This window comes from Cetorhinus maximus, chromosome 3 (assembly GCF_964194155.1).
Source record: "Cetorhinus maximus chromosome 3, sCetMax3.hap1.1, whole genome shotgun sequence".
In the NCBI taxonomy this organism is placed as follows: Eukaryota; Metazoa; Chordata; class Chondrichthyes; order Lamniformes; family Cetorhinidae; genus Cetorhinus; species Cetorhinus maximus.
The window spans coordinates 57,212,544-57,231,872 of NC_135881.1; the positions used below are offsets into that span (position 1 = coordinate 57,212,544).

Genomic DNA, 19,329 nt, shown 5'->3' on the forward strand with positions numbered 1-19,329 from the left:
CTTCCTACACAAGCACAGAGGCAGTGTCAGTCACAGGAAGTGAGAGATGCTTTTACTTCCAACTGGTGTCTTATCACTTTATCATTTGCAATGAGACAGACAGCCTAAATTAAGTTTTGAGATGTAAACTGAAACCTGTTATTAGGGAATTAATTAAACCAGAATCATGTAGGGATTAAAACAAAAAGCTAAAAGCCAGTGCGGATGCTGGAAATCCAAAACAAAAACAGAATTACCTGGAAAAACTCAGCAGGTCTGGCAGCATCGGCGGAGAAGAAATCAGTTAACGTTTCGAGCCTTCATGGCCCTTCGGCAGAACTGAAGCATAGTTAGAAGAAGGGAGAAATATAAATTGGTTTAAGGTGGGTGGGGGGGGGGGGGGCGAGGAGGGACACATTGAGGGTGTGGTGATTGTGGAGATGAGCAGATAATCAAAAGATGTCACAGACAAAAGGGTCAAAGAGGTGTCGAAGCTGGTGACATTTGTCTGAGAAAAATGCTAATTAAGAATGGAAGACAGGATATTCAAAGTACAGCTCTAGTGGGGGTGGGGTGGAAAGACTAACAAGGTTTTAGTTTAGATTTAAAAATAATGGAAATAGGTGGGGAAAGAAGAATCTATATAAATTATTGAAAAAAAGGGGGGCGGGGGGGGGAAGAAACGGGGTGGGGATGGGGGGAGGGAGAGTTTAAGATCTAAAGTTGTTGAATTCAATATTCAGCCCGGAAGGCTGTAAAGTGCCTAGTCGGAAGATGAGGTGCTGTTCCTCCAGTTTGCGTTGGGCTTCACTTGAACAATGCAGCAAGCCAAGGACAGACATGTGGGCAAGAGAACAGGGTGGAGTGTTAAAATGGCAAGCGACAGGGAGGTTTGGGTCTTTCTTGCGGACAGACCGCAGGTGTTCCGCAAAACGGTCACCCAGTTTGCGTTTGGTCTCTCCAATGTAGAGGAGACCGCATTGGGAGCAACGAATGCAGTAGACTAAGTTAGGGGAAATGCAAGTGAAATGCTGCTTCACTTGAAAGGAGTGTTTGGGCCCTTGGACGGTGAGGAGAGAGGAAGTGAAGGGGCAGGTGTTGCATCTTCTGCGTGGGCATGGGGAGGTGCCATAAGTGGGGGTTGAGGAGTAGGGGGTGATGGAGGAGTGGACCAGGGTGTCCCGGAGGGAACGATCCCTACGGAATGCCGTCAGGGGGGGTGAAGGGAAGATGTGTTTGGTGGTGGCATCATGCTGGAGTTGGCGGAAATGGCGGAGGATGATCCTTTGAATGCGGAGGCTGGTGGGGTGATAAGTGAGGACAAGGGGGACCCTATCATGTTTCTGGGTAGGTGGAGAAGGCGTGAGGGAGGATGCGCGGGATATGGGCCGGACACGGTTGAGGGCCCTGTCAACGACCGTGGATGGAAAACCTTGGTTAAGGAAGAAGGAGGACATGTCAGAGGAGCTGTTTTTGAAGGTAGCGTCATCAGAACAGATGCGACGGAGGCGAAGGAACTGAGAGAATGGGATGGAATCTTTACAAGAAGCGGGGTGTGAGGAGCTGTAGTCGAGGTAGCTGTGGGAGTCGGTAGGCTTGTAATGGATATTGGTGGACAGTCTATCATCAGAAATTGAGACAGAGAGGTCAAGGAAGGGAAGAGAAGTGTCAGAGATGGACCATGTGAAGATGATGGAGGGGTGGAGATTGGAAGCAAAATTAATAAATTTTTCCAGGTCCCGACGAGAGCATGAAGCAGCACTGAAGTAATCATCGATGTACCGGAGAAAGAGTTGTGGGAGGGGGCCGGAGTAGGACTGGAACAAGGAATGTTCCACATACCCCATAAAGAGACAGGCATAGCTGGGGCCCATGCGGGTACCCATAGCCACACCTTTTATTTGGAGGAAGTGAGAGGAGTTAAAGGAGAAATTGTTCAGTGTGAGAACAAGTTCAGCAAGACGGAGGAGAGTAGTGGTGGATGGGGATTGTTGGGGCCTCTGTTCAAGGAAGAAGCTAAGGGCCCTCAGACCATCCTGGTGGGGGATGGAGGTGTAGAGGGATTGGACATCCATGGTGAAGAGGAAGCGGTTGGGGCCAGGGAACTGGAAATTGTTGATGTGACGTAAGGTGTCAGAGAAATCACGGATGTAGGTGGGAAGGGACTGGACAAGGGGAGAGAGAAGGGAGTCAAGATAACGAGAAATGAGTTCCGTGGGGCATGAACAGGCTGACACGATCGGTCTGCCAGGACAGTTCTGTTTGTGGATTTTGGGTAGGAGGTAGAAGCGGGCCGTCGCATCTGTTCTGATGACGCTACCTTCAAAAACAGCTCCTCTGACATGTCCTCCTTCTTCCTTAACCGAGGTTTTCCATCCACGGTCGTTGACAGGGCCCTCAACCGTGTCCGGCCCATATCCCGCGCATCCTCCCTCACGCCTTCTCCTCCTTCCCAGAAACATGATAGGGTCCCCCTTGTCCTCACTTATCACCCCACCAGCCTCCGCATTCAAAGGATCATCCTCCGCCATTTCCGCCAACTCCAGCATGATGCCACCACCAAACACATCTTCCCTTCACCCCCCCTGACGGCATTCCGTAGGGATCGTTCCCTCCGGGACACCCTGGTCCACTCCTCCATCACCCCCTACTCCTCAACCCCCACTTATGGCACCTCCCCATGCCCACGCAGAAGATGCAACACCTGCCCCTTCACTTCCTCTCTCCTCACCGTCCAAGGGCCCAAACACTCCTTTCAAGTGAAGCAGCATTTCACTTGCATTTCCCCTAACTTAGTCTACTGCATTCGTTGCTCCCAATGCGGTCTCCTCTACATTGGAGAGACCAAACGCAAACTGGGTGACCGTTTTGCGGAACACCTGCGGTCTGTCCGCAAGAAAGACCCAAACCTCCCTGTCGCTTGCCATTTTAACACTCCACCCTGTTCTCTTGCCCACATGTCTGTCCTTGGCTTGCTGCATTGTTCCAGTGAAGCCCAACGCAAACTGGAGGAACAGCACCTCATCTTCCGACTAGGCACTTTACAGCCTTCTGGGCTGAATATTGAATTCAACAACTTTAGATCTTAAACTCCCCCTCCCCCCATCCCCACCCCATTTCTATCCCCCCCCCGCCCCCCTTTTTTTCAATAATTTATATAGATTCTTCTTTCCCCACCTATTTCCATTATTTTTAAATCTAAACTAAAACCTTGTTAGTCTTTCCACCCCACCCCCACTAGAGCTGTACTTTGAATATCCTGTCTTCCATTCTTAATTAGCACTTTTCTCAGACAAATGTCACCAGCTTCGACACCTCTTTGACCCTTTTGTCTCTGACATCTTTTGATTAGCTGCTCATCTCCACAATCACCACACCCTCAATGTGTCTCTGCCGCCCCCCCCCCACCCACCCACCTTAAACCAATTTATATTTCTCCCTTCTTCTAACTATGCTTCAGTTCTGCCGAAGGGCCATGAAGGCTCGAAACGTTAACTGATTTCTTCTCCGCCGATGCTGCCAGACCTGTTGAGTTTTTCCAGGTAATTCTGTTTTTGTCATGTTGGGATTGACTGTTTCCCATAATGTCCTGCACATTTGCCAGTCATTATTATTAAAATTTTCAACAGAACAAATTTTCTAATGAACAAAACAGGACATATTCCTACCCAGATAGGACAAGATTTACTTGAACCACTTTCCATATTATTTGTGCAACGGCTTAATTTTGCTTCCAAACTTAATTTTGATAGTGCACTGGTGCCACCTGCTGTTTGCCATCAAAATGTCAAGGTTTTTTTTTTCCTGTCTGTGACAACCCAGTTTAAATTTTATCATGTAATGTAACTGCAATATTTAAAATAATCAGTGAATTAAGAAAAGCTAATGCTGAAAGGAAGCCTCTACAATGATCATATTAGTTTCAAAAAGTACCCAAAAAAACTTATTCATTCTGTCCTGCAGTTGCAGTTTGCTAATCTATTTGTTTGGTTTTTTTTCTAGTACTATGCGGCGGAATTATCAATGCTACCAACACGCCTCAGATCATTACATCTCCTGGTTACCCACATGATTATCCACCCCTCACCACGTGCCACTGGACCATTGATGCGCCTGCACAGGAGCAAATCAGAGTGACAGTACAGGAATTTAATTTACCAGCCAACCCAGACTGTACTGAAGATTACCTGGAGATTAAAGACTGGCCAGCGGTCAGACAGATATATATTTATTATTCGTATACTATGTTAATGTAACACATTACATTAGTGCACTATTCGCGATTCAGGGAAGAATTCACTGTTCATCAGCTTGGGTTCGTATAGCATCAACTCTTGTACAATCTTTGCATTTGGAAAAAGTTTCATTCACACAACTTGTTTGCAATTTCTCTCCTTGTGGCACCCGTACTCCAACCCCAGCCCCACCCCCTCCGGTCCCACTCCACTTCCCAACTCATTTTCTTTCGAATTTTCTCTTGAGGAGAAGATAGTTGTGGTTCACTCTTTCGAGGCAGAAAGTCTTCTGTTTCATTTTTCATGTTAAAAGAAATTTTTTAAAAAACAAAACCAGGTAAAGAACAAAGATGAGAAATTGCAAATGAGGTGAAGCGAATGTTTTCTAAATGCAGCGTTTTCAAACTGCCCTCGTCTTCACTAGTGCACCTGCTTCACCCAAAACTGTGCATTTCATAGGCACCTTATGCAAGCTTTGAGCATTGGGCAGTTCCAAGTGAATTATAGAATGGAATGAGAACCAAAAGTACTGGAAATACTCAGCAGGCCTGGCAGCATTTGCAGAAAGAAAACCAGAGTTAATGTTTCAGGCCTAAGTTTCACCAGAACCCGTTTAACTCTGTTTCTCTCACCACCGATATTGCAGGACTTGCTGACTATTTCCAGCGTTTTCTGTTTTTATTCCTGATTTCCAGCATCTGTAGTGTTTTGTTTTTGTTTAAGTTATAGAATGGATTTGATGCAGGGTAAAGCCCCTTCTACTCAGCTCCAACCTCAGAGGAGTATCACCTACTGTACCAGTAGTATTTTCATATTTCATCAGAAATCTCTGAGCAAGTCAGTTAGTGCTGAATTATGACCAACTTTTTGATGTCAATTTTGTATTTAGACCACCCAGGTTCATATACTTAAAACTCAACACTAAGCAGGGGAAATCCATCTCGGTCTGAGATGGATTTGTACTTGGGTCTTACAGGTCAGAGGGAAAAGAAAGGAAATAAGAAAACTACAGTGTTATTCATGTCCTCAGGATGTCTGCAAATGTATAATAGCCAATGAAATACCTTGAAATGCAATCACTATTATTATGTCGGGAAATGCAGAAACCAATTTGCACGCAGCAAAATCCCACAAATCGCAGATGACACAAGTGTTGAGTAAACCTGTCCCTTTGGTGTAGATTGGGGGATGAAAGTTGACCAGGACATCAGGAGAATCCCCTACTTTTCTCAAATAGTGCGGTAGAATTGTTTTCAATCTGCCTGAAGAGGCAGCTGGTCCTCACTTTACAATCCCATCTGCAAGACAGCTCTCCTGATAATTCAGCACTTTCTTCAGTGGTGCAGTGAAGTGACAGCCTGAAGAAATGATCAGATCCTGAAGTAACAGCCTGGAGCATTTCAAATCCTGAAGTGAACCTTTGAATCCACAATCATGGGATTTATCAGCATGGGTGTACCCCGCAGCCAAGGTTGACCCTGACACTGCTGAGCCAGGCTGACACTGTGGTATTCTCAGTCACTGTACCATCCAATTCCCTCTGCTCCTTATTTTCAATTCAACTGGTGCATTATCCATGGTACCGACTCTACAAATCAGAGTCCACTAGCCAATCAATCAGCACTCACTTCCCATGAAGTATAAATTGTTGTTCCCTTTACATTTGGTATTGTTGTGAATTGTCCTGATGAGTGCAAGACATCTGTCTTTTTTTCAGCAATACTTATTTTCAATTTACTAGTATATTGTAGTTAGAGACAGGAGTATCTGATACAATATCCAAACAATAATTTGCCTTTAATACATTACACCAAATGAAGTAAGATTCTTTCAGGCCTTTAGGAAAATAGATGATTGATATTTTGATATTTTCAATAGAACCAGTACAGATGTTTCTTAAGACCTTATTAATATCAGGAAACTTTGTCAATGAGGGAATGGCTGCATTGCTGTGACCCCTTTCAAGGAAAACAGTTTGAATGTCATCAGGAACTAGAGCTCATCTTGAGCAGGACTGTTATACACTGTTTCATGGATTTAAGCCTTTTACATTTCTGTTCAAAATGATTATTTTTTCTCATTTTAGAGCGATTTTGGGCAGATTCATCGATTCTGTGGTTCCAAACCAACTGTCCCAGATTTTTATTCATATGGCCGCACAATTAAGATTGACTTCACTTCAAAGGCATACCAGAGTGGAAATAAATTCCAGCTAATGTACGAAGTTGCAGGTAAATCCTTGACTCTTTTCCCCTAATTAATGCACTCCTAACATATGCTCAACTGTAGGCAGCCATTATGGAACTAACTCTAACAGGTTGGATTGCTTATTTGTTTTCACAGTAATTACAACCAAAACATTAAAAACAAAACAACCGATGCTACAAGAGTAATTTACATGTAAAAAAATGAATTTCCTTAAACCAGTATGTGTTTAACAAAAATATCATCGTTTGATCAAGAAGTAATGAAAAGAACAACTTATGTCTTCTTCCTTCCTACATACATTCAATGAACCTCGGTCAGCCATAGCCCAGAGAGTCACTTACCTTTGCACAGAGGATTTAAGGTTCAAGTCTCACAAAATACAGCCTGATACAATACTTGGGAGAGCTCTTCACCGTCAGAGGTGTCATCTTTTGACTTCCAAAAGACATTTGATACAGTGCTGCACAACAGACTTGTGAGCAAAGTTATAGCACATACCTGGAACCCTGGATGGCGAGGGATATACACAATTGGATAAAGAGGAAAAGGAAGGCTTATGGCAGATACCGAGAGCCCAAAACAGTGGAAGCCCTAGAGGAGTATAGAATGTGTAGGGGGGGGACTTAAAAAGGAAATTAGGAGAGCAAAAAGGGAGCATGAAAAAACACTGGCAGGTTAAAAAAAAAGGAAAATCCAAAGGTATTTTACAAGTACATTAAGAGTAAGAGAATAACTAGGGAAAGAGTAGGGCCAATTAAGGACCATAGTGGTGATTTGTGTGTGGAGCCGGAAGACGTAGATAGGGTTCTAAATGAATACTTTGTGTCGGTGTTCACAAGTGAGAGGGACGATGTGGGTATGGAAATCAGGCAGAAGGACTGTGAGATAATTAAAGAAATTAGCATAGAAAGGGAGGAGGTTCAAAGTGGCCTGGCAGGCTTAAAAGTAGATAAATATCCAGGCCCGGATGAAATGCATCCTAGGCTGTTGAGTGAGGCAAGGGAGGAGATAGCAGAGGCACTGGCAATAATTTTCAATACCTCCATGGCCACAGGAGAGGTGCCAGAGGACTGGAGGACAGCCAATGTGGTGTTGTTATTCAAGAAGGGAGGAAGGGATAAACCAGGGAACTACAGGCCAGTCAGTCTAACCTCAGTGGTGGGGGGACTATTGGAAGCAATTCTGAGGGACAGAATCAATCTACACTTGGAGAAGCAGGGATTAATCAAGGACAGTCAGTATGGTTTTGTTAAGGAGACGTCATGTCTGAGCAATTTGACTGAATTTTTCGAAGAGGTGACCAGGTGTGTAGATGTGGACAATGCATTTGATGTAGTCTACTTGGGCTTCAGCAAGACTTTTGATAAGGTCCAGCATGGGAGACTGATAACGAAGGTAAGAACCCATAGGATCCAAGGCAATTTAGCAAATTGGATCCAGAATTGGCTGAGTGGTAGGAAGCAGAGGGTGATGGTCGAGGGGTGTTTTTGTGACTGGATGACTGTGTCCAGTGCAGTTCCACAGGGATCGGTGTTGGGTCCCTTGCTGTTTGTGATTTATATAAACAATTTAGACTTGACTGTAAGAGGGTTGATCAGTAAGTTCACCGATGACATGAAAATTGGTAGGGAGGTAAATAGTGAGGAGGTTAGCCTTAGATTACAGGAGGATATAGATGGGCTGGTCAGATAGGCTGATCAGTGGCAAATGGAATTTAATCCAGATAAGTGTGAGGTGATGCACCTGGGCAGGACAAACAAGGCACAGGAATACATGATGAATGGTAAGACCCTGGGAAGTACCGCGGCATGTCCACCGGTCCCTTAAGGAAGCGGGATTGGTAGATAAGGTGGTTAAGAAGGCATATGGAATACTTGCCTTTATTAGCCGAGGCATAGAATATAAGAGGAGGGAGGTTATGCTGGAACTGTATAAAATGATGGTTAGGCCACAGCTAGAGCATTGCGTGCAGTTCTGGAATCCGCATTATAGGAAGGATATGATTACACCAGAGAGAGTGCAGAGGAGATTTACCAGGATGTTGCCTGGGCTGGAGAGTTTTAGTTATGAGGAGAGATTGGATAGACTGGGGTTATATTCCCTGGAGCAGAGGAGATTGAGGGGAGACATGATTGAGGTGTATAAAATTATGAGGAGCATAGATAGGGTAGACAGGAAGGAACTTTTCCCCTCGGTGGAGGGATCAATAACCAGGGGCCATAGATTTAAGGTAAGGGGCAGGACGTTTAGAGGGGATGTGAGGAAGAACTTTTTCACCCAGAGGGTGGTGGGAATCTGGAACTCACTGCCTGAAAGGGTGGTAGGGGCAGAAACCCTCATAACATTTAAGTATTTAGATGTGCACTTGCGATGCTATGGGCCTAGAGCTGGAAAATGGGATTAGAATAGTTAGGTACTTGTTTGACTGGTGCAGACTTGATGGGCCGAAGGGCCTTTATCTGTGCTGTAGACCTCTATGACTCTATCTATGACTCTCATAACATTGATGTTGGCTGAGTAACAGGAAACAGAGAGTAGTAGTTAATGGATGTTTTTTGGGCTGGAGGAAGGTTTGTAGTGGAGTTCCCCAGGAGTCAATGTTGGGACCCTTGCTCTTCTTGATATATATTAATGACCTAGACCATGGTGTACAGGGCACAGTTTCAAAATTTGCAGATGATATGAAACTTGGAAGCACTGTGAACTGTGAGGAAGATGGTGTAGATCTTCAAAAGGACATAGACAAGTTGGTGGAATTGGCGGACAGGTGGTAGATGAAGTTCAATTATAGGGAAACGTGCAGTGATTCATTGGAAAGAATACAGAAAAGATTCACAAGAATGGTTCCAGGGATGAGGAACTTGGAGTTTTCCTTGGAGAAAAGAAGGCTGAGAGGATACTTGATAGAGGTGTTCAAAATCATGAGGGGTCTGGACAGTGTAGATAGGGAAAAACTATTTCCACTCACGAAAGGATCGTGAACGAGAGGGCGCAGATTTAAAGTAATTGGAAAAAGAAGCAAATGCGATGTGAGAAAAGACCTTCTCATGCAGCAGGTCTGTAATGCACAGCCTGAGAGTGTGGTGGTGACAGGTTCAACTGAAGCATTCAAAAGGGAATTAGACTGTTATCTGAAAAGGAAGAATGTTGCAGGGAAGGCAGGAGAATGGCACTAGGTGAACTGCTCATTCGGAGAGCTGGTGCAAACACGATGGGCCAAATGGCCTCCTTTTGCACTGTAACGGTTCTGTGATTCTATAACCTATTTGGCTTCTTTCTCTTTCTGTCTGGCTATCTCCTTCCTTTTCCATTAGCTTGACCCTGCTCTGTCAACATCTCTGACTGTGTCATCCCTGAACTTTAACTTTGACTACCCACTCAATTTAATGTCTGGATCTGTGATATCAATTGATTTCTCTTAGTCAAAGACTCTGACTCCCTTTGCTCTACCAGTGGTTCCTGTGATACTAGCAGGTTTTCAGTTTATTTGTGACTTTCACTTTCTTCCTGACTTTCACTTTGTAGGAGGAATTTCGACTATCAGAGGTTTATCATGCACTCCCTTTGGCGGATTCCCTCTTTCAAGCAAATGATCTACATGACACTGACAGAGTCTCTCTCCAATCTTCACTAGATATGTGAATGCACCTAGTTTCTTTGCAACTCCAATCACATGCTACTCCTTATCACCTCGGTGGTTTTTCACCATGACCTTCTGACCAGCACTGAACTCTCTAAGTTTCATGCCTCACCTATCAGGACTCAAGTCTGAAATATGACTCAAATAACTATCCTGGGATGTGTTTAACAAAGACTGCTGGAAACAAGTCTTCTAGGAACTTTTAAACATTTATTAACTATATACAACTAGACACAGGGATAGATAAGTAATAAGCTCCTTCTGGAAACATCTCTCTCTGAGCTCCGGTCACACATGATTCGACATCACTGATAACATATATTAGCTATTAACCCTTTATACAACAATCTTCACTTTGTCTTGCTTTTCTCTTACATTGCTATTGATGTCAGGCTTAAGCAAACTGTCACTTAAAAAGGCACAGATTAATCAAGGACAGTCAGCATGGTTTTGTCGAGGGAAGATTGTGTCTGACTAGCTCGATTGAATTCTTGAGGAAGTAACAAGTAGGATTAATGAGGGTTGTGCAGTTGATGTGGTCTACATGGATTTTAGCATGGCTTTTGACAAAGTCCCACGTGGCAGACCGGTTAAAAAAAAAAGCCCATGGGATCCAGGGGAAAGTAGCAAGCTGGATACAAAATTGGCTCTGTGGCAGGAAACAGAGGGTAATTGCTGATGGGGGCTTTTGTGACTGGAAAGCTGTTTCCAGTGGGGTTCCGCAAGGCTCAGTACTAGGACCCCTGTTTTTTGTGGTATATATTGATGATTGGATCTACATGTAGGGGGAATGAGTGATCAAGAAGTTTGCAGACGAAACAAGAATTGGCCGCATGGTTGATAGTGAGGAGGAGAGCTGTACACTGCAGGAAGATATCAATGGACTGGTCTGGTGGGCAGAAAAAAGGCAAATGGATTTCAACGCGGAGAATTGTGCTGTGATACATTTGGGGAGGTCAAACAAGGCAAAGGAACACACAATTAATGGGAGAATACTGTGAGGTGTAGAGTAAGTGAGGGACCTTGGAGTGAATGTCCACAGATCTCTGAAAGTAGCAGGGCAGGTTGATAAGGTGGCTAAGAAGGCATATGGAATCCTTTCCTTTAATAGCCAAGGTATAGAATATAAGAGCAGGGAGGTTATGCTGGAGCTGTATAAATCATTAGTTAGGTCACAACTTGAGTACTGTATGAAGTTCTGGTCACCTCATTACAAAGGTGGTGATGTAGTGGTATTGTAACTGGACTAGTAATCCAGAGGCCCAGGGTAATGCTCTGGGGACCTAGGTCAAACCCCACCACACAGATAGTGGAACTTGAATCCAATACAAAAATCTGGAATTAAAAGTTTAATGATGACCATGAAACCATTGCCCATTGTTGTAAAAACCCATCTGGTTCACTAATGTCCTTTAGGGAAGGAAATCTGCTGTCCTTACCTAGTCTGGCCTACATGTGACTCGAGACCCACAGCAATGTGGTTGACTCTTAAATGCCCTCTGAAATCACCTTCCCAAGGGAAATTAGGGATGAGCAATGAATGCTGGCCTAGCCAGCAATGCTCACTTCCAATGAATAAATAAAAATGACGGAAAGTATGCAATTGCACTAGAGAAGGTACCGAGGAGATTTACGAGGATGTTGCCAGGATTGGAAAATTGCAGCTTTCAGGAGAGATTGGATAGGCTGGGGTTGTTTTCCTTGGAACAGAGAAGAGGGGAGGAACTGAGGGGAGATTTGATTGAGATGTACAAAATTGTGAGGGGCCTGAATAGAGTGAATGGGAAGGGCCTATTTACTTTAGCTGACAGGTCAGTGACTAGGGGGCATAGATTTAAAGTAATTGGTAGAAAGATTAGAGGGTAGTTGAGGAAAAATGTTTTCACCCAGATGGTTGTAGCAGTCTGGAACTCACTGTCTGAAAGGGTGGTAGAGGCAGAAACCCTTAACTCATTTAAAAGGTGTCTAGATATGCACCTGAAGTGCTGTAATGTGCAGGGCTACGGACTGAATGCCGGAAAGTGCGATTAGGCAGGGTGGCTCATTTTTCAGCTAGCGCAGACACGATGGGCCAAGTGGCCTCTTTCTGTGCTGTAAGCTTTCTATGATTTTAAACCTAGGAGCATGTTTAAACACTAACTTATAAGGTGAGCTACCTGTTGTAGACTGAGTGGTTATTCTGTAAGAGAATAGAAAATTCTCTAGGCTGTGTTGAACATGGAAATTACTGCCTAGCTTGTCACTTAGCAAATACTTCTGCAAAGACTCCTTTCCAATGTGTACACTTCATTTTGCAGCCCATTTGATGCTGGGTGATATGGTGGTACTAGAGTGTGTTTGGCTCTGTTCTTACTGAGAAATATTTCAAACTGTTCTAATGTAAAATATGAACCATTATCTGACACCAACACCTCTGGCAATAAATTGCAAACCAACTTCTCAAAACCTCAATAGTTTTGGCAAGTGTGATATTTGGAATAGAGTCAACATTTACAGACTTGTTATAGATAGTAGCAAAACAAGGCACTCTTTCCTTTCCACTTCAAAGAAAACAACATATACTCGTTCGCACAGTTTTCTTGTGTTTGACTATGGAAGGAACCTTTGTTGAATCATTTCACATTCTGAGACACACTTCATGGGCAGGATGTTTAAGTCAGTGTGTGGGCGTGGTCGGAGGGTTTGGGAATAGCTGGGGACAGACTGCCACCCGCGATCGGCCCCCAACCCGCAGATCCGCCAGTCCGCCAACTGTGAGGTCGGATGGATCACAAAAAATCGGGGACAATTGGAACTTTAACAACTATAATTAGTTGTGGGCGCAGGCGAGCGCTGAATGAAAGCTCCCTGAAGGCAGAGAGCTGCCTCAGGGAGCTGAAGACTTCCAAACAATTAAACAAAGATTTTAAAATCACGAAAATAATGTCCAAGCATCACAATCAGTTGCCTGAACATGTACATGTTAAAAATTCTGTCCATAGATTTTTCTTTTTCTTTCATTTAATAACGGAAGCCTCATCCCGCCCTTGAATGAAGTTTCATCAAAAATGCAAAGTCCGCCTGGCAGATTCGCCAGTCCATCAACCGTAAGGTTGGACGGACCACGAAAAATCGGGGACAATTGGAACTTTAACAACTATAATTGTCTTCTTAATTGTCGGCGGGCGCGCTTCTGACTTTTGCGCATGCCCGCTGACCGAAATATCGCACAAGCACGGGATGGAATGGGACGCTCACCCGACATCATCCCGCGCAATTTTGCGTCTAATTTAGGTCGGGACCTAAAAATTCTGCCCCACAACTTTTCACCAACTCTTACATATCTCTATTGACTTTTTTAATTGACCCTGTTCTTTCTAATCGATCCAACTCTTTGTTTACTGCTTCTAACTGTGTATAATGCACTGGCCTAACCTTACAAAATGTTGGCTGTATATTGTTCTGTATCTTGACTTCGGCCTTGTGATGCTTAATTTTATCATTTGGTCCCTCTTGCTCAAAGATATGACATCCTCAATGTCAGATATCCTCTTATTGATCCTTACTGTTAATAACTCTGCCCAGATTAACCATATCATCTTAAGCCGACTCCTTCTAGGGAGATTTTGTTCCCTCCTACTACTACGAATGGCAAGTAATAGGATGCATCATCATATTCTACTCTAACACTAACTTTACCCAACACTGGAATGCTGTTATTGGAATAACTAGTCTGGCAGCATCTGTGGAGAGAACTGATGAAGAGTCATATTGGACTCGAAATGTAAATTCTGTTTCTCTTTCTATAGATGCTGCCAGACCTGCTGAGTTTTTCCGGTATTTTCTGTTTTTATTTCAGATTTCCAGCACCCACAATATTTTGCTTTTATTAACAAAAGTAAGTTGTGAATCCCAAACTTTATTTTTACTGAGGGTGCTGGAATTATATCTTCAGCTCTATTACTCTCATCTTCCATGTGCTGTTTTTCTTGCTTTCTGACTGACAACTCTTGATCTTCCTGCTAGATAACATCAATTCCTGTTTCCACATCCATCATATGTGCATTTGAGGACTGCCAGGTTTCTGAACTAATTTTAGATCTATCATTACCTCATCCTGGTACAGGGCTGCAACCTGGAACTTTACCGTGAAATGGAACATTACTGTCTCTCCTACTTCTGCATGCTTTCTTGATATGACTGACTTTCCCACTTTGACTGGAAATGGAAGCATTTAAATTGCTGATCATAATAAATAGAAGCAGGACGAGGCCATTCAGCCCATTGAACCTGCTCCACCATTCAATAAGATCATGGCTGATCTGACTGCAGCCTTGATTCCACTTTCCTGCCTGTACCCCATAACCCTTGACTCCCTTGTAGATCAAAAATCTGTCTAACTTAGCCTTCAATGTATTCAATGACCCGGCCTCCACTGCCCTCTGTGTAAAATAATTCCAAAGACAGATGACCCTCTGAGAGAAGAAATTTCTTCTCATCTCCATCTTAAATGCGAGACCCCTTATTTTTAAACTGTGCCTCCTAGATCTAGATTCCCCCATGGGAGGAAACATCCCCTGAGCAGCTACCCTGTCAAACCCCCTCAGAATCTTCTATATTTCACCTCTCATTCTTTTAAGCTCCAATGAGCCTAGGCCCATCCTTCTCCACCTTTCATCACAAGACAACCCCTTCATCCCAGTAATCAGCCTAGTGAACCTTCTCTGAACTGCTTCCAATGCAAATATATCCCTTCTTGAGAAAGGAGATCAAAACTGTACATAGTACTCCAGGTGCACTCTCACCAATGGTCCCATCTAGCTGCATCTGCATGTAACTTTTTGTAATCTATGTACAAGAACACCCAGACCTTCTGTGCTGCAGCATCCTGCAGTCTCTCTCTGTTTAAATAATTTTCTGCTTTTCTATTTTTTCTGCCAAGGTGGACCTCACATTTTCTCACATTATATTATAGACTCATAGACGTCTACAGCACAGAAGGAGGCCATTCGGCCCATCGTGTCCATGCCGGTCAACAAAGATCTGACCACACTAATACCATTTTCCAGAGCTTGGCCCATAGCCCTGGAGGCTATGGCAATGCAAATGAATATCTAAATACTTCTTAAAGATTATGAGAGTTTCTGACTCAACCACCCTTTCAGGCAGTAAGTTCCAGGCTCCCACCACCCTCTGGGTGACAAAATTTCTCCTCAACTCCCAGAAATTCCATCTGCCAATTTTTTGCCCACTGACTTAAACTATCTATATCCTTTTGCAGAACCTTTGTATCCTCCTTATAACTTGGTGGCTACCATGGCAACAGTAGTATCTAAATCAGAGATTGTGATCTTAGCTGCCATGGTCTGGATTTCCTGAAATCCTGTGGACTATCTCTGCTAGCTCAGGAAAAGAATGCCTTTGTAAATTTCAACCATCTCTTCTGCCATTTCCATAGCCGTGGTCTCATTGCAGGCCTCCTTCCACATCAGCTCTAAGGTTGATTTCTAAGTTTGTGCCATACCCACAGTGCTGAAGAATCTCCTTAACTCGAGAATGTAACTTGCAACCGTCTCACTTGGCAACTGGTTCCTTTCACAGAATGCAACTCTCAGTGTAATCTCATTCTTAGCCAGACCACAATAGTTATATCAGAATCTCATTATCTCTCATATTATTGGTTAGACATACCTCAAAAGCATCTGGCCCCATCATGGTGAGAAAAACATTTGCTTTATCCTCATCTCCCATTTTATTCACTTTCAGCATAACCTTCATTTGTAATTATGCCAGTCCTCTTTGTTAGGGTTAAATTCCCCTCTTGTACCCAAATATGCCTGCTGTGCCATTTTTTTGATTGTGTACCAGGCTGACTTACTGCACACTAACAGAACAATCCTTCAAATCACAAACATCCTCAAAATCAACATTAGAATGTCCAAAAAATGTGTCACAATGCTCTTTGGTCCTTAATTTCTCAAATAAAGCGTAAAAAGAATTCCATCCCATCCTTGTTGTCATCTTTTGGTTGTTTATTGCATTGAATAAGACTAACACATTCTCAACTGTAGGCAACCTTTATGGAAGTAATTTTATTTACGCCTCCCCAACAGTGAGGACAGCAGAGAGGCAGCTGTAATATACTACATTAATCCTCTCAACTTCTCCTGTCACCACTGACATTCTTAGCAAGCAGCGTTGCCAGTGTATAATTGAAGGGATATGTTTCATTTTCAAATTTTGGCCTTGTGATAACGATTATGCACCACTCCAGGCTGAAAGTGCCAGAAATGCCAAGTGGGCAGAGAGTCAATGGAATCGTTCTCCACCCAATTTTCTAGATTGTGCTGGTTTCCCACTGCACCTTAAAGGATATCCGGCCCCCTTCATCTCGAATGATGTAAGGAAACAGTTGCTTTGACAACCCAGAAGGAAAAAACAGTTTGGACCAGCACTCTTATTTCCCAGTTTTTACTGGTGTTCCATTTTGAGGTATACGAGACCAATTTGGACCAGTATTCCTATTTCCCAGTTTTTGCTGCTTTTTCATTCTGGGAAAGTATCAAAAGGATGTTGTCACTGAGCACACTGGATAGCCACTTCACTCTGTTAAAGCCAGCTCATATCCACAGTGATTCGAACCTTTGCACCTAACCTACATCTAACCTAATCTAATGGGGACTTTCCAGTGTTAGTTGCATTCACTAATACAAGATGGCACCCCAGTTGAAATAAACAACACTAATGAGTCAGAGTGCATTGCAATAATATATGCACTACGTTTACACAACTATTTTATTTTATTTAATGGACTTTAATTTCTTAATCTTTTCGATATACATTTCCTTTAATATTTTCTGCTGGTCTGTGGCTCATATACTTCATTCCAATTTGATGTACGACTGCTCTGTTCCTCCCCTCTCCAAAGATGAGGGCCACTTTAAAAGTCTTTAAAAGTGAGACCAGGATGTTCTGTGTCAGTGCTACACCAGGACTTGAATAATGGATTCCCAGCCCCCTCCGTCTCCATAGATTGTTAACCTTATTAGCAGAGGCTCTGATCTGCCTTAGCAGAGGCTCTGTTCTGCCCTCACAAGGCCCTCTTGGAAATTAGGGCTAAAGGCTGGGATACCAGATGAGGTACCAGTCTTGTGATGGACTCCTGCTTTTCAGTAGACTCTTGTTTCTGAGCAATTGCTTGCCAAACAGTTGTCTATTTCTGTGCCCACCCTATCTTTTAAAATGAGTAATTGTTGTTTCATGTGACATTTTATATTCAAAGAATTTATTTTAATATAAATTAGTCCTTTAACTGCAGGTGGATTTTTGGAAACTCCTGTTTCTCTGCAGTTTTGCCTGTTTGCAGTCGCACACTGACATTGAAAGGAATATATTTATACCATAATAAAGCTAATCAAACATCATTACCGGTTTCAGTGCTGCAATATTATGCCTAAATCACTAACTTAATTAATTAAATGATGATTTTAACTGGTTGTTTCTCTATTTCTGAAGGTCACCCCTTTTCTCTGATCTAATTTTTATCTCTTCACTAATGCCCTACCTTATTTGTCTCGCCACTGCTCTTCTCTTGAAGGCTTTTCCTCCTTGTGGTCTTATTGCTTGAGGGGTGATCCTTACTGTGTGAAACTTTTCTGTGTATCAGCCCCTACCAACCTTATTGAATAGAGATCTATCACAACGAAGAGTGACCCTCTCCTTCTTGATACCCATGCACACACATTTCCTGCAGGGATTACTGGATATTGGTAAGGAATGGGATTCTGACATATTTTGTCGGAGCAGTGAGCCCATTGTAACACTACTTCTAGTGCTCCATGTGAGATCAGCTAAATTAGCACAGACCATCAACGAATTAAATATAATCTATTGGAACAATTCTCAACCTGTCTCCATAATTAACTTACTTGGTTTTTTTTCTGTCTCTGAACGAACCATTTTGAAGCTCTACTGGCTGAACCCCAAATTAATGTTTGGGTTTTTGAGCCAATTGAAAATTAACATGCTAAATAGTCAGACACATAGGGCAGAATTTTCCACCTGTCAGGGGGGACGTTCAGGAGCGGGCGCATGCAGGTGCACCTCCGATCGGTGCCCCCGATTGGGGGCGTGCCGCCATTTTACGTGGGCGGGCCAATTAAGGCCTGCCCAGCGTGACGTCCACCAGGAAGTGCTATGCACACCCTGTGCGGGCGGGGGGGCAGATTCCCTGAACCGAGATTGCACTTTGTCGCGCATGCGTGCGAAAGAATGCACTGATCTCCCTGACAAGAAGGCCCACTTGGGGACAGCCCTGAAGGTCAACCCATTTGGTGGTGCCTCTCATGCCAAAGGAATAGTCTTGGAAAAAGTTGGTGTTGAGGCTAAGCAGCCCAATTCTGCAATCAGAAAGTGTGTTCGAGTCCAGCTTATTAAGAAGGCAAGAAAATCACAGCTTTTGTTCCAAATGATAGTTGCTTGAATTTCATTGAGGAAAATGATGAAGTTCTAGTCACTGGTTTTGGTCGTAAGGGCCATGCTGTTGGTGATATTCCTGGTGTCCGTTTCAAGGTGGTGAAAGTAGCCAATGTATCTCTTTTGGCCCTGTACAAAGGCAAGAAGGAGAGACCAAGATTTTAAACTTTTCAGTATATTAACAAAGATGGAAAATAAAACATTTTAAACAGATGTTTGACAAAGCTAAAAAAAAAAAGCACTGATCTCCCTGAGGCTAAGTGTTGCCTCAGGGAGATCGGCGCCAAATTCAAAAATGTTAAATATAGAAAAATAAAATTTCCCTGACATGTCCCATTTGACACTGTCACATGAGTTGGGACATGCCCATCACTTCTAATTAAACTTTTATTAAATTTTTAAAAACCTACATGGAACCTCATTCCGCCCGTGGATGAGCTTTCATGCTTTTTCTGCAGGGCTCCTGGCCTGCCTGCCAACCTTAAGGTTGGATGGGCAGGTCCTTTAACTAGTTCAATTCGTTTTTAAATGGCCTCAATTGGCCGTTGACAGGTCGGCGGGTGCACAGCTGATTCGGCTGGGCCCCCGCCGATCTGAAAATTGAAATGACACGGGGTGTCGTCAGGAGTTCCGCCCGACGTCACCTCGTGTCATTTTACACGTCGGCGAGCAGGCCCCACTCCTGCTCGCCAACCTCAATATCTTGCCCATAAGTTTCATGGTATGTTACCGGACCATTAATTTAGAGATCTGCACTAATATCACTAAGAAAGTGCCTCCATGCATCTTGGGGGTTTGAAATCTGAAATAAAA

General features: G+C 43.4%; 1 protein-coding gene across 1 annotated transcript in view; it reads left to right on the forward strand.

The window, feature by feature from the left end:
* Positions 1–19,329, forward strand: part of cubn (cubilin (intrinsic factor-cobalamin receptor)) — a 481,327-nt gene that overhangs the window by 450,285 nt on the left and 11,713 nt on the right. The window contains exons 59-60 of the mRNA XM_078535601.1: positions 3,982–4,190; positions 6,301–6,445. Coding sequence (XP_078391727.1) covers positions 3,982–4,190; positions 6,301–6,445 — 354 coding nt within the window. The remainder of the gene's footprint in view (positions 1–3,981; positions 4,191–6,300; positions 6,446–19,329) is intronic.